Here is a 14,147-nt window from a genome sequence, read left to right as displayed (position 1 = left end):
GTCTGATTTAATTGACTAAGTTTCAAATGTCGTAACTAGCCTATTCCCTAGTAAGAACCTATGAAGCTATGAAACATATGAAGCAATGCAGACAATCTAGATCCATAACAATTTTTATCCATTACTGCTGCCCATGTACAGCCTCTGTTGGCATCACCTTCAGCAAGCTGAGTCACAGCAGACTTCAGTCCTCTTAAATTAATAAACAGTTATACAGCAAAGAAAAGCAAACTATCCTAGCATCACAATACCAATAACACATATATGTTAAGTTTCTAGAAGAGGTTAGCATATGACTTCTGTTTTCAAAATGAAAAGTAGAGTACAGGCCAATATGTCTACTGAGCTGGTATTACATAATAATGTATTTATTTGTTTATTAAAACTTTGTTAACTGAAATACAGCAAGGATCTGGAGTCCATTTAAGGCTCAGCCCAGGTTAGAGTAAAGTACAGAATGGATAGACAACTACAAAAAAACATTTGCAAGTGATACATACAATGCACATGGAAAGCAGAAAACTGTACGGCATATAGCATAATCAGAAACCTATCAGTAATTTGTAAACACCACCAAGTAAATGCTGAAAAGTCAGCAACTGTGCATGTTTTATTAGAGGTGTTAATTCTTAACACTAAATACACTAATATAAATTACAGACAGATGGTGAAAAAGGAGATGGGAAAGATGTAAGAATGGGAGAAGAAGGGAAGATAAGAGATAAAGAAAGAGAGGAAAGAGAGAGGGGGAGGAATGAAGAAAATAGAAGGTGCAGAAAAGATAAGATTGGAGAACGGCAGATTCAGGAAAATATAATAGGTAATTAAATAAATAAAATATGTGTTGAGTCTACAGTGAAGTAAGAAGAGGAGACAGAAGAGCAAAGATTCAAGAGGTAGGGTTGAAGGCCCAGGTCATGCTGTTGTTTTTGAAGCAATCACAGGCTGCCTCTTTGAGTAGAATCTTTTAAGATTAGATCTAAATATAATGTGGGAAGTAGTATTCTTAAGGTGTACTGGGAGCGATTCCTAGATGTGTGGACCTAATAGTGAGAAACAATGATTATTAGGTAGCACCTAGTTCCAGGCAGTAGATGAGGGGCAGAAATGGTGGAAAGAGACCTAAGCTTGTAAAATGGAGGAATGCTTAAGACAGAACACAAAGAATTCAAAACTCTAGGGGTTTAGAAATTTAAAACTGAGTGAACTGAGTAGCAGTGTAATTCTTTCAGCAGTTGTGAGCGATTTGTCTTTTCCTAGAATGTGACATTAATGTTCACTTTCTGGTGAGAGAATAATGAAGCTACATCTAATATTAACTGTAATTTGTAGTGTTGTCTAGATCTTTCTACAGTCTAAGGCTATTATGGGTGCAGTATATTCAAGACGGCAAGGGAGATGTGCATAAAAAAAGTGACTAAAAAGTGAGTTTTCTAACCTAGAAGAATAGTGAACTGATTTTATTTAAGTTACCTCCATATGATGGTAGAAATTAAATTCTGAGTCAAGCCAGATTCCTGGATTTTTTTTTTTTTTTGGTGTTTTCTAATTGTAGTAGGGTATTGTACACAATGTTCCATTCATCTGGGACTGTGATAAGCAGTTTTTGAGTTCCAGAAATAATTGGCTTTTGTATGATGATTTTTTACAATGAGCTGTCTGGTTCTTAACGAGTTAGACAGCAGGAAGGGATTTTCCTCCAGCTGCTTTTTGATAGTTTCATCATGAAAGAGGTGAGTTCTGTATATCACTATGCCATCAGCATAAAGTATTATGCAGTTGTGGAAGGTGGTCCAGGAGAGAGTTCATAAAAAGAAAGAATAGTATGGGTGAGAAGATTGATCCTTATGGGACACTATTAGTGAAAGGTGCTGAGGTGGAGTCTGAATTTCCAGTTTGGCTTTGAAGTACCTGCCAATTAAGATTGGCAGAGCTTGGTTGCTAATTCCTGCCTGTACCAGTGCATTAAGGAGTAATGGATGTTGCATCCGGTTAAAAGCTATGTAAGGTCAATGAATATAGAGCCCTTTAAGTTTCCCTTGTCTGTGCTGTGCAGGCAGAACTGTAGCTAGGACATCTGACACCCTGAGCAGTGCAGCAAAATGGTGTTCTCTCGATTGAAAGTCATGGACCAAAAAAAATGTATTTTCCAAAAGTGAGGAAGAGAAAACACAAGCTCTTTTGTGCTCCCATAACTGTAACTTGCTATACCTGTATCAAGCATATTGCTACAGTTACTAAACCACACTAAGCTTCACTGGTAACTGCAAATGCAGTATTGGCATGTATTTCTGAAGTCATGATATTCTTTTGGCTTACTGAATCAATGCCAGTACTGTACTCGTACACCATCTGTATCTACTGATTATGCCACTTGAAAAGTTGCACCCCAGGCAGTCACCCCCTTCTTCCTACCATAGTTATTACTCTGTGTGCAAGATGTCATTTATTAGAGTATAAACAGCTGTTATGATGCTTCTTGCTGCCCATAATTGCTGTTGGGGATACAAATAACAGGTAAATGATGGAGACAAGATAGGGGAGGTTTTTAAATGCCTCCAGAATTCTTGACAATTTTATTGCAAGAAAAATATGACTGTCAAAACATTCCTGTGTAAAGATGGATGAAATGACCCAGGCATCATCAGTGCTAGGTTGCATGTACATCCATAAGAATGGCAGTTTTTGGTGCAGGCTGTACCTGAGAATTCATATATAATATTCTGAATGTTTAATTATGAAATGTCATTGGAGAGTTGATGTATATTACCTGTTATCTGTAAGCAATCATAGTCATTTCACTTTCATAGTCTGCCATTTTGTAGTGTACTCTTTTTCCATTAAGTTGGTAGGTACATGACTCCACTTCAGGTTGACAAATACAGTATATGTCCAGAATATGCATAGACTGAGTTGGCAGTACATTTATTATTATTCTTCATCAATTCTCCAGTGCATGATTTGTCCTGTTCAGAACTCCAGGGGACCTGGAGCCAGTCTTGGCAAATACATAACCTAAGACAGAGAAAAACTGGTAAGTCACTAGTCTTCTGTGGTGTGTGCACCTTTTGCATGCTCATAGATGCATATAGATGCACACACACACACACATACACACACACACACACACACACACACACGCACGCACACACACACACACACACACACACACACACACACACACACACACACACACACACACACACACACACACACACACACACACTTACCACACATACCTATTTCATTTCAGAATACTACATAAGAGCATGTATGTCTATGTGGAAGGAAGTTGTAACTGCTGGCAAAATCCTGTACAGACATAGAGAGGACATGCATAATATATAATGAAGGAACCCCCAAGGATAGCAGACTCAGAGAAGTTTGGCTTAGAAGGTTAAGGCTTTGAGCTTAATCCTGTTGTCCTGGCTTTGTTTCCCTTATTGTGTGACTCTTAGTAAGTCTCTTATCCACATGTTGCTTTTGGGTCACCCCTGAAAGCTGGCAGTTAGTTGTGTTATTTTTGTTTACCTAACAGACAAATAAAAAATAGTTAGGCTGCTATCAGTGAATGTGGCCTTAAGGTTTATATCCCTGTTATTAATGAAATGCGTTTTATAACCTGCAGCATTCTAACTTTGCTATCCATACTTAGACTGTTCCAACTGTTATAGTTTTAGTCATGTAATTTCTATTGACTGCATTAGCTGCAGAATTCTGTATCATGTTACATGTAACTGGTCTTTACTTCCTTAGAAGGCTGATATTTCTTGTAACTAGTTAATACTCTCCAGCCATTATTCTGATTTGAGACAACTCAAGGAAGGCTGTTGTTCAAAGTGCTATTTATGTAACTTCTTTCTGAGAATATTTTAGTAAATCCTGAACCTTTCTTAAAAATTGTCATTATTGATACCCTCCTTCATGATATAAATAACTTGATCTGTTTATTTTTGCTACTGCCATTTATGTATTTGTTTTTTTTTTAATTTATAAAGCATCTTGTAATAAGGCAAAGTTTCAGTTGTAGGAATTATAAACAATTATAGTAATGATAAAATAAATGGAATTAGGAAAAAGTAAATTTTTTGACAGATTAATTATGGATATTACATTTTATTAAGCTAATTGAAGTCTTATTTGTGCATTTCATTAAAAACATTGCCAAACAAACAAGTATAATTTAATTTTTCAAACTACTACCAATCAGTCCATTTTCCAATAAACTGCTCTTTTGTTAACAATACTACAGAGCCTATACCAGAAGGTAATGGACATAAGGCATTGAAATGTGTGGTATACAGTGTGCCAGTATATCACAGCATGCACAGTTTTACTTACAAACACTTTATGCACACCTATAGGCAATCTGGAGTTTATCACCTTGCAGCCCTTCCTTTATTCCTAGTAAGTGCTCATTCTTGGCCCTTCTAATGGTCAATGTTTGCAGCTATTACTTCAGTGCATTTCTGTATCTGTAAGTGTATGTGTATGTGTGTGTGTATATATATATATATATATATATATATATATATATATATATATATATATATATATATATATATGTATATATCCACACAAACATACACACACACACACACACACACACACATCATGGAAGATCACATTTACCAAATGATGGTCCAGCTTCACATAAAATTTTATGTTGTCATATGTGATTGCAAAAAACGCAGCCTTAGCTTGAAACTCATGTTCAATAAGGGACAGAGTCAAAAAGTTAGTCATTCTCATGATATGTTTAAATGGAAAAGTTCTTATGTTCCTACACTGCCTCCTCATGTTGAATGTTTTGTGAAGGTATGTGAAAGAGATGTATATGTTTGTCTGTATAGTAAAAACAATTGCACTTATTTTAATTTAACTTCTGCTGAAACTGAGGCATTACAGTTCCTTCAAATGAATCCAAATTTAACTATTAGACCTGTAGATAAGGGTGGAGGGATAGCCATTATGAATACATCCGACTATATAAAGGATATGTTTACATTATTGGCAGACACTGTAACTTATGTTGTCATAGATAGTTGTGATTTATTTAAAATATGTAGAACTGGGAATGATGATCTTTATGATTTATTGATGTGCAGATTAATTGACTGTCATCTTTATGATTTTTTGCACATAGAACATCCTTTGAATCCCTGCATAAAAGGGTTACCCAAATTACACAGGTTAATATTTCCACCCCCTATGAGATCCATTGTTGCGGATGGTGGGTGGTTAACACAAACCATGTCTTTATACATAGAATAGAAACTTGGACCCATAGTTAAACAGATATCTACAATTTTAAGGGACACTACACAATTGCTAAGTGATATTGAAAAATACAATAGTGAGTACATAGATTGTGACATTCTTTTAGTCACGTTAGATGTTAAGAATCTTTTTACCTCCATACCAAATGACTATGGGATAGATGCCATTAGGGATGTCTTGCATAGCCTAACTTGTATGAACACTGATGAAGTCTTTTTGATTTGTACCCTCCTTGAGATGGTACTTACTAATAATGTATTTATGTTTGAAGACAGTCTTTATTTACAACAATGGGGTGTCGCTATGGGCACCCCATGTGCGAATTCCTACGCTAACCTGGTAGTGCATTTTTGGGAAATTATACAGGTTTTCAAATGCGTCTATTATCCACATATTCTTTTATATAGTGCTTTGTGGATGACATTTTCTTTCTTTGGAAGGGAGATGCCTCTTTGTTATGTGATATTGTGAAATATCTTGAGTCCAGCACAGACTTTTTGAAATTTACATCCACTCATTCCATGTAAAATATAGATTTTCTTGACATTACTGTTCTTAAGAACAGTTCTGGATTCCTTAGTACTAGGTTATTTCGAAAACCATGCTGGAGGAATGGGTTGTTGCATTTTAGTAGCATGCATCCCAGATTTATGTTCTTGAACATTGTAAAAGGACAATATCATAGAATAAAAAGGATTTGCAAAGAACAAGAGGTTTTAGATGATGAAATCTTAGACCTAGAAAGGTTGTTTAAAGATAGAGGGTACACAGATAGTATAATAAAAAAGGCTAGAGAACAAGTATTTAAGGATGGTAATTCACATAGGAATAATTTAGCCATAATGGAATATTCTGTTTTTGGCAGACACACATATTCCTTTGGCAAGAAACTCAGTTTTATTATGAAATATACTAATGATAATGAAGCTGTTACTAGAAGTGTAAAACAAAACTAGTATATACTAACTATAGACCCCCCTACAGTAGAATTAATAGGAAGTCCCCTAGTTTTGTTTACAAAAATAGTCTTAACTTGAAACAAATGTTATGTAAAGAAAAGAGACAGCAAGTCAAACTGAAAATAATGATGACTTTTGGCACGTTTCCATGAAGATCTTGCAATATGTGCAAAGTGATAGATGATGTTAAAACTTTTTGTCATCCTATATTAGACTTTGAGTTTTTGCCTAGATTGTATGCCACTTGTAACAATTGTAATCTTATATATCTAGCTACATGCACATGCTGTAGTTGTTTCTACATTGGAAAAACCTCTAGAAGGCTTAGAGATAGAATTTACAATCATCTCTATGATATTAAGAATACCAACATGCAAAATGCCTTGGCAAAGCACATTTCTGAGTTTCACTCACATGCTTTTAGATTTAAAGTACTACAGTTGGTTTCTGTTAGTCAAAGAGGGGGTAATATTAATAACTATTTGGAATGTATAGCACTAAATTGGATTTTAAGCTACGAACACGTTTCCCCTGGTTTGAATTCTTTTGTTAGTATCAAACCAGTGTTGGAAGCACGGCACTTTAAATTAGTTTTTAGTGTTTATTTTACTTTGTTTTATTTTTTACTTGAGTGTTTTCAATTCTTCACATTTAAATAATTAATTATTATTAGTTACTATAGTGATGTCTTGATTTTTAAGGTATGGAAATTGATGTATAAGTGGTAATTATTTAATTATTCAATTTAATAATTAAGTCAGGATTGTTATTTCAACTGCATGTTCTGTTCTTGTAATTGAGATCTGAAGAAGCGTGGTTTCCACGTGAAAGCACTCATCTGTTTGTTCTATTAAATTGCTTTTATTTTTGGATATTTTCTATTTTGTGGTGGTCCTTCCTTGTCTCTTTTGTTATATCGTGGTTTTTATCTTGGATTGGACCTTTGGGCAGCTTTATACATTGGTTTGATTGCAAAGAATGATAAGAAATACAAGTGTATAGCTGTACAGATGTCAGAAATACTTCAGGCTATTGTTGGCTTTTAATGTCTAGAATGGAATTGTTATTGTTTTCCTCTGAGCTTTCTGGTGCAATTTTATTTAAAGTAATCGTGACTGCTCTTTTCTGTAACTGCAAAAAGTACATAATAACAAGCTGTGAAAAAAATAGTCTAAAAAATACACATTTACTCTGAAAAACTGTATCCACTGAAAATACTTGCTCAGTGTTTTTTTTACAACAGCTGATTAACATACAAGGAATAGTTTTAATAATTGTTGAAATCTGTGTTTGTCTTCACTGTAGGAACTCAGCGGTTTGATGACTCCTCTGTATACAAGAAATCCATCATGCCTCTTACTAACACATCTTGGACACCTGAGGCAAAGAAACCAAGTTCTGAAGCAGAGGTTACCAAGCCACCAGCCTTCAGCCTGCCACAGGTTCCCCCTGGGAGCAGAACCCCGAGCACATGCAGCAGTAGCAGTTGCTCTACAGTAAGGAATTTGGTGCTGTGTTTGATATAGTTGTTGCTTATTTTATAAAGGTTGCCTTTTGTTCTTTTAAAGCATGATACCTTCTTTTGCTTTGGAATCTGAAATCACTATTACCTGTGTTTGGTACCTACATGTGTATTTACGCTAAAGTTGCAGTATAAATGAAGAGCCTACTAGGCACTTAGAGGAACATCCACTGCTGAAGGAATATCATTGGCTGTAAATCTAATAGTCTCGCAAGCATGCATTAAATAGTAGTAGTTTATACCTACAGTAGTATAGCTGTAGCAGGCAGTATAAAACATTAAGATAATTTCATGACTGAAGCTGGTCTTCTTTTAATCATTTTTATGATATCAGTTTAGTAGTTACCAACACAAACACATATTTCCCAGTCCTATATTACAGTAACCAGACTATCGTCATCATTATAGGGTGAGACAAAATGATAAAAAGATCTTAACCTTTTTGTTGTTCATGGCAGGGAATAAGAGAGGAAGGAAAATTAGACAAGTTGGTCACTAAAGTAAAAAAACATGAGAAACTGGATAACAAATGTCATTATTAAACAACTTCACTTCCATTTTTGGTGGGGAATAAAAGAGGAGAAAAGTGTTGAGAGGGAGACAGTGTGCAGAGAGGAGACCGCTCCAACAACTCAAATCCACAGAAAGTGAAACCGAAGCTTACTAATCTGAGGAGGGAGATGTCTACAGGAACAGATGGGTTGCCACCTAAAATCCTCATGTACCTATCAGGACTGGTTGTGAAACATCTGAATGTGATATTCAGTGAGGAAATTAGGACCAGCCTTGGGAACTACTGATCTTTAACCTGATCTTGGAATATGAGGAAAAAGACTGGTTGTGATTACTGGTTGTGTTTCTAGAAATCATCCACTTCCAGCACATAAATGACAATAGCTTATACAAAATAGTTTATAACTTATCTAGTTCTGTAACTGGGACCTGGTTTATCACTCACTTGAACAAGGTCATTTTGGTAGACATACTGTATCGGGATTTCAACAAGCTTACTCTTGGGACTAGAAATTCAGTAATGTAATATCTAAGAAGATAGAGAAGTAGTTAGAGGAGGAAGACGCTATTAGGATACAAATGGGTAGCAGGTGATATATCAGTGGTGTTGGTACTGGGCTCAATCAGGTACAGAATGCTAAGGTTTCAGCCCAAGCCAACAGGATGCTTTAGTGCATCCAAAATGGAATAGACCATCGTTCTGGTGTGCTATGTCTAGTTTTGGTGGCCCTACAATAAACAAAAAATATCACCAATGGAGATGGTTGAAAAGAAAGCATAAAAGGTAGTTAAAAGTTTGGAGGAATGGACTATGACAGGTGGGGGAGAACTTGGGCTGTGTAGTGGAGACTGGAAAAGATGGCAGTACATGTTGTGGGTGAAAAGGTCTTCAGAGGGCAGTGTGACAGAGTGAATGGAAGGAGGAATGCCTGTAGCAGTGAAAGGGATAACTTTAAGTTGGACATGAAGACATTTTACATAATGAGGAGAGGGTGACTTAGCAGAAGCATTCAAGGGGGCAGTGAACAAGTGAAAGAAAGTAAAGCGAGGGAGAGCAGGTGGGGCAGCTGCAGGATTCTAGCTACAAAACCTGTGCAAAGTAGGTAGAATAATCATTCCGTTCTGCAGGCAAGCATATTTTAATGTAGTATGCATGTAGTACAGCATGCTGGGGCATACATTGGACATGTATTAATGCAAACAAGGTGTTATGAGGCACTAGTTCAATGGATGGCTACCTTACAAGCCTGAGTCATAGGTAACATCTCTTCCATGCACAACTCACTGTGTTTCTTTGCACTTAATAGATGCTGTGCTTTTTACATGTGCTGAGCATGCTTTAGACACTGTTAGCCAGTCAGATTGTTTAGGATCCTGTATATGTATATTTTGTGTGTATGTGTAATACACAAAAACAGACACACACACACATATGCATAAATATATATATGTTCGGCAGAATGTGAGCCTTGTTCGGTTTACTGTTTTTTATTCTGGCTGCACGTTCACACGCTGTGTGCTTTGGATCCTGTATTATTTTATGTCAACATTTTTTTGGGGAGGTGCTCCATAAAGAAAAGTCATGTGACAGATTTCTTAATGCATCTGTTTCTGTAGACCAAAATGTGCCGAAGAACAGATTAACGCAGTACACTGGAACTGTTAGTGTAATAATTCAAAGAAATACATATACATGTATGGACACATATTGAAGAAAATTAGAGTTTAACAGAAAAGGGTAATATAAAACATGTAGATGGCTACATGAGCATTTTTTTTCATTTCTTCACATCTTCCTGCTGACTAGGCCATGAGGGAATTTAGCTATAGTCCACTCTCGCCTTCTTTGTTCCATGTAGTAATGAAGGCTGATTGATACAAAGTTACTTCAAGCCATGGTGTTCTACACAGATACTTATGGTAACCTAGTACTGTCCCTTCCAAAAGCGTGATCATCAACTTCATTATAAATGCGGGAAGTATTCTTCATAGTAGCTAGGTGTAGCAGATGCAGAGGGATGTGATTTTAGTGCAACCATAACATTTAACTAAATTAGCAAGGTATCTGCTAAAGTCACAAAAGACCAGCAGAGAAACATCTCAGGTGATTTATGGACAGTTTTCCTTCACCACCATGCCCAAGAATACGAGCTTCCATGTTCCTGCCACTGCTATAGTCCTCTAATGGGAACATCCAGAAATTTCTTGATTTTATATCAGACTCTACAGCTGCTATCTCCCCAAGCTTAACTGTCCTTTTTACTTTAATTTACTGTTCTGAACAGAGACTTGAAGATGCAAAGCATGTATGCTGCAAACCTGTAGTTGGTTAGCTAGTATAACAACAACCATATATCTCTGTTGAGCAGCTATATTCTTTGCTGGCACATTTCTATCCCTATAATGTCAATCATTTGTTTGACGTTGGAATGTTTGTCTCTCTCTGGAGAAAATGTACCTACATAAAATAAATTTGTACTCATTGTTTGCATGGTTCATGCTTGACACTACCCTTGTTATGAACGACCACAAAAAAAAAAAAAAAAAAAAAATCCACAGATGTAATCAGTGCCCTTGTGTTGCTAATTTTACAATGGCTCATGTTTGTGTAGAATAATTACCCTGATAGCCTTAATAACCTAAGCCCATTTGCTAGGCCCCAGTCAGAGGTGTATAGGCAACAGTGGGCACAAGGAGGATTCTGGCTCTCGACGTGGCTGAGCTATGCTCAATCTGAACATACAGCTAAGAGCCAAGGTGACGCTAAGACACATATGGTCAAAGTAAGACATTTTGTGCAGCGCAGTCAGTTAGTATAGTGTCAGAAATGTTCAGTTCCTGTTTAATTTAATACTATCTAGAAACCTGAGCTCAGCTGTTATTTTGATTCAAAGATCCAAACCACACATCTCATTAAACTCCAGCTTGTCCTTTTTGTTTTGCCAACCTATTCTTTAAGCCAAGCAAAGCATTTTTTATAACTTCAGGACACACTTCCCCCAAAGACCCTGCATTTACTCTCAATACATAAAGAAAATTAGGAAATGTGTCCTTTGGTTTAAGGTAAGTAGAGAAGTAGAAGACAAGGTAATTTGATAATGAATACCATATATGTTGTGAATCAGGTGTGTGTGTGTGTGTGTGTGTGTGTGTGTGTGTGTGTGTGAGCGTGTGCGTGTGTGTGCGTGTGTGCGTGTGTGTGCGTGTGTGTGCGTGTGTGTGCGTGTGTGTGTGTGTGTGTGTGTGTGTGTGTGTGTGTGTGTGTGTGTGTGTGTGTGTGCATTGTCATTTTAAGCTGATCAGTATTTTCCTTTCATTACTTTTAGCCTGTTAGAAACAGGAAATGAAATAGATTTAATAACTTAATCAGTGATTTGTCAGCATTACTTTAATTAAAGAAATCATTACAGCAAATGTTATGTTTTAATGAAGTATGTTTTGACTCTTACTTTTAAACAGATTTAGACTTTTTATGTGACATTGTTTGCTGCCAAGGGTATACTGAGTTGATATTAACTAATGATGCATCATATTTTTGTCAGGTGACAAAGTGTGTGTTGAGATGTGGAAGGGAGAGCTATAAAAGTAACAGCTGTTGATAATCTGCAATATATATATATATATATATATATATATATATATATATATATATCTATATTAGAATCTGTGCAGTTAATTCTACACTAATATTATATGTTCTCTTTGATTCAATGATATTATGTATTGAGATCATAAGTAATAGTATTCAGCAGTGCTGGATCCATTTTGTTTTATAACATGTTTCTGTGTTTTTTCTTCTTTGCAGCCAAGTAGCCCAGGTGACTATTATGGTCCTTTGGAGAGTGACCTTAAGACAGAGCTGGTAGAAAAGCTTTTTGCAATGGACACTGAATCTAAAAATCAGTGTAACACTCAGGTCAGTTCCTTATCATTAGTAGGATAGTAACGATGACTGCAGGGCTACAGAAAAGCCATATGTAAATAATATAATAGTTGTCTTTTTATTTGTGTGCGTGTGTGCGTGCGTGTGTGCGTGTGTGTGTGTGTGTGTGTGTGTGTGTGTGTGTGTGTGTGTGTGTGTGTGTGTGTGTTTGTGTTGCAGTCAACATTTCTGTTCTTACTCCAACTTTACCTTGATTTTCCTTTCTAACTTCTTCATAATCATTGATTTCATGTTGTGAGTGGCAAATGATTCCAGCTTGAAGTTGAAGGCCTCACCTACTACTTCTCAACCAGTGTGTGTTTGTGTGTGCTTCTGTGCCCACATGTCTAGTGTATATCAAACTGCATGCATTTTAGTCAAATTTAACAGTTAGTGACACCATACCAGTAGACATATAACTATTAAAAACACAGCCCAAAGAAACCAACAATTGTCGACTCACTCATCATGGATATACAGAGAGAGTTGTTGTTGTTTGTCTTTCGGCTTTTTCCCAGTAAGGGGTTGCCACAGCAGAACTCCGGTCCGCTAATGATTGGCAGTAGATTTTTATGAAACATCAAGGTGCCAGCTCAACGCTCAACCTTCAACAAAGGCACACCCATTTACACACGCATGTCTTTCGAACACTAAGCAACCGCAGGGAGGACATGCAGACTCCACAGAGAAGGCACTCCCAAGCCAAGCAGAGAATCAAACGGGAGAACCTCTTGCTGTGAGGTAACAACACTACCGCTGTACCACCGCAGAAATGATATACAGAGAGAGTAAGGAAAAGAAATAGAAACAGCATTTCCAGTTCGAGCAAATCAAATAGATATAATTATGACAGTGAAATGAACCAGAGACAAATGCAGGTAAATAATGTAGATTTTGTTAAATTACTATCCAGTGTAGTGCTGTATTCTGACAGTAACTGATTTGTCCATTTCTTCCAACATACAGTGTGACATTGTATCTTAGCAAAGCCAAAGACATAAAGCATTTTGTTAATTGGGAATCTCTGCCCCACACACACCCTGTATAGACATTTGTCATACCAAATATAGTGCTTAAAGTGGCACTTTGACTCTAGTTGTTCTGTCTGTACTTTCTACCAAAAGTAAACATTAAAATTCAAGATGGTTAGCTGTAAAGTCATGTACTTTTTGATATTTGGAAGGCTTCACCACCACACTCCCACAGATATTTCTCAGAAGCACTATAGCTCATGTTGTTAACCATATCACAAATTTCATTCAAGTATAGCTGTGAGCTCTAGGATTCTCAACAAAGAATAGGTTGTTGACTAATATATGCACTTACTGCACATGTTGACAAAACATGCAGTCAAGCAAACATATAGCTACCATATAGATCATATACCTAAACATAGCTAAACATATAGAAATGGTATAAAACATATATCTATATATGTATGCATATAAAACATATATCTATATATTTATGTGTGTCTCTGTATGTATATATATATATATATATATATATATATATATATATATACGCACACGCGCACACACACACACACACACACACACACATCACATATATATATATATATATATATATATATATATATATATATATAAAAACTTAAAAAATGTTGATACATAGATTCATTTAGTAAATGCACATACACATACATAAACACACACACACACACACACACACACGCACACGCACTAAAAATTGTTGAAGCCTTTCCTGTTGAACAATGTGCTTAGATATATACAAACCAAAGGTGGTACTGAATTCGATGATGGGTCTCATAATAGAATAGAAGAATACTTGTTTGGATCTTGAAGATATTCCCTTAAAAGTTAACTGAGCCAGATAGAAAATTCCCTGACTGTGGTAGAAACATGGTGACTAAATAAGAGAGAGAGATGTCCACTTAAGTACCTAAGTCTCCTGTGACAGTATCTGTGTG

At 36.2% G+C, this 14,147-nt stretch overlaps 1 protein-coding gene across 1 annotated transcript in view; it reads left to right on the top strand.

Annotated features, from left to right (window-relative positions):
* The window catches only part of EPAS1 (endothelial PAS domain protein 1), a 1,067,454-nt gene that overhangs the window by 971,126 nt on the left and 82,181 nt on the right, over window positions 1–14,147 (top strand). Inside the window, exons 10-11 of the mRNA XM_044059908.1 lie at window positions 7,545–7,735; window positions 12,080–12,190. Of these exons, the coding sequence (XP_043915843.1) occupies window positions 7,545–7,735; window positions 12,080–12,190 (302 nt within the window). The remainder of the gene's footprint in view (window positions 1–7,544; window positions 7,736–12,079; window positions 12,191–14,147) is intronic.

Source organism: Protopterus annectens, chromosome 1.part0 (genome assembly GCF_019279795.1).
Source record: "Protopterus annectens isolate FY-2018-M chromosome 1.part0, PAN1.0, whole genome shotgun sequence".
Classification (NCBI taxonomy): domain Eukaryota; kingdom Metazoa; phylum Chordata; order Ceratodontiformes; family Protopteridae; genus Protopterus; species Protopterus annectens.
This window is presented reverse-complemented; position numbering and strand designations above follow the sequence as displayed.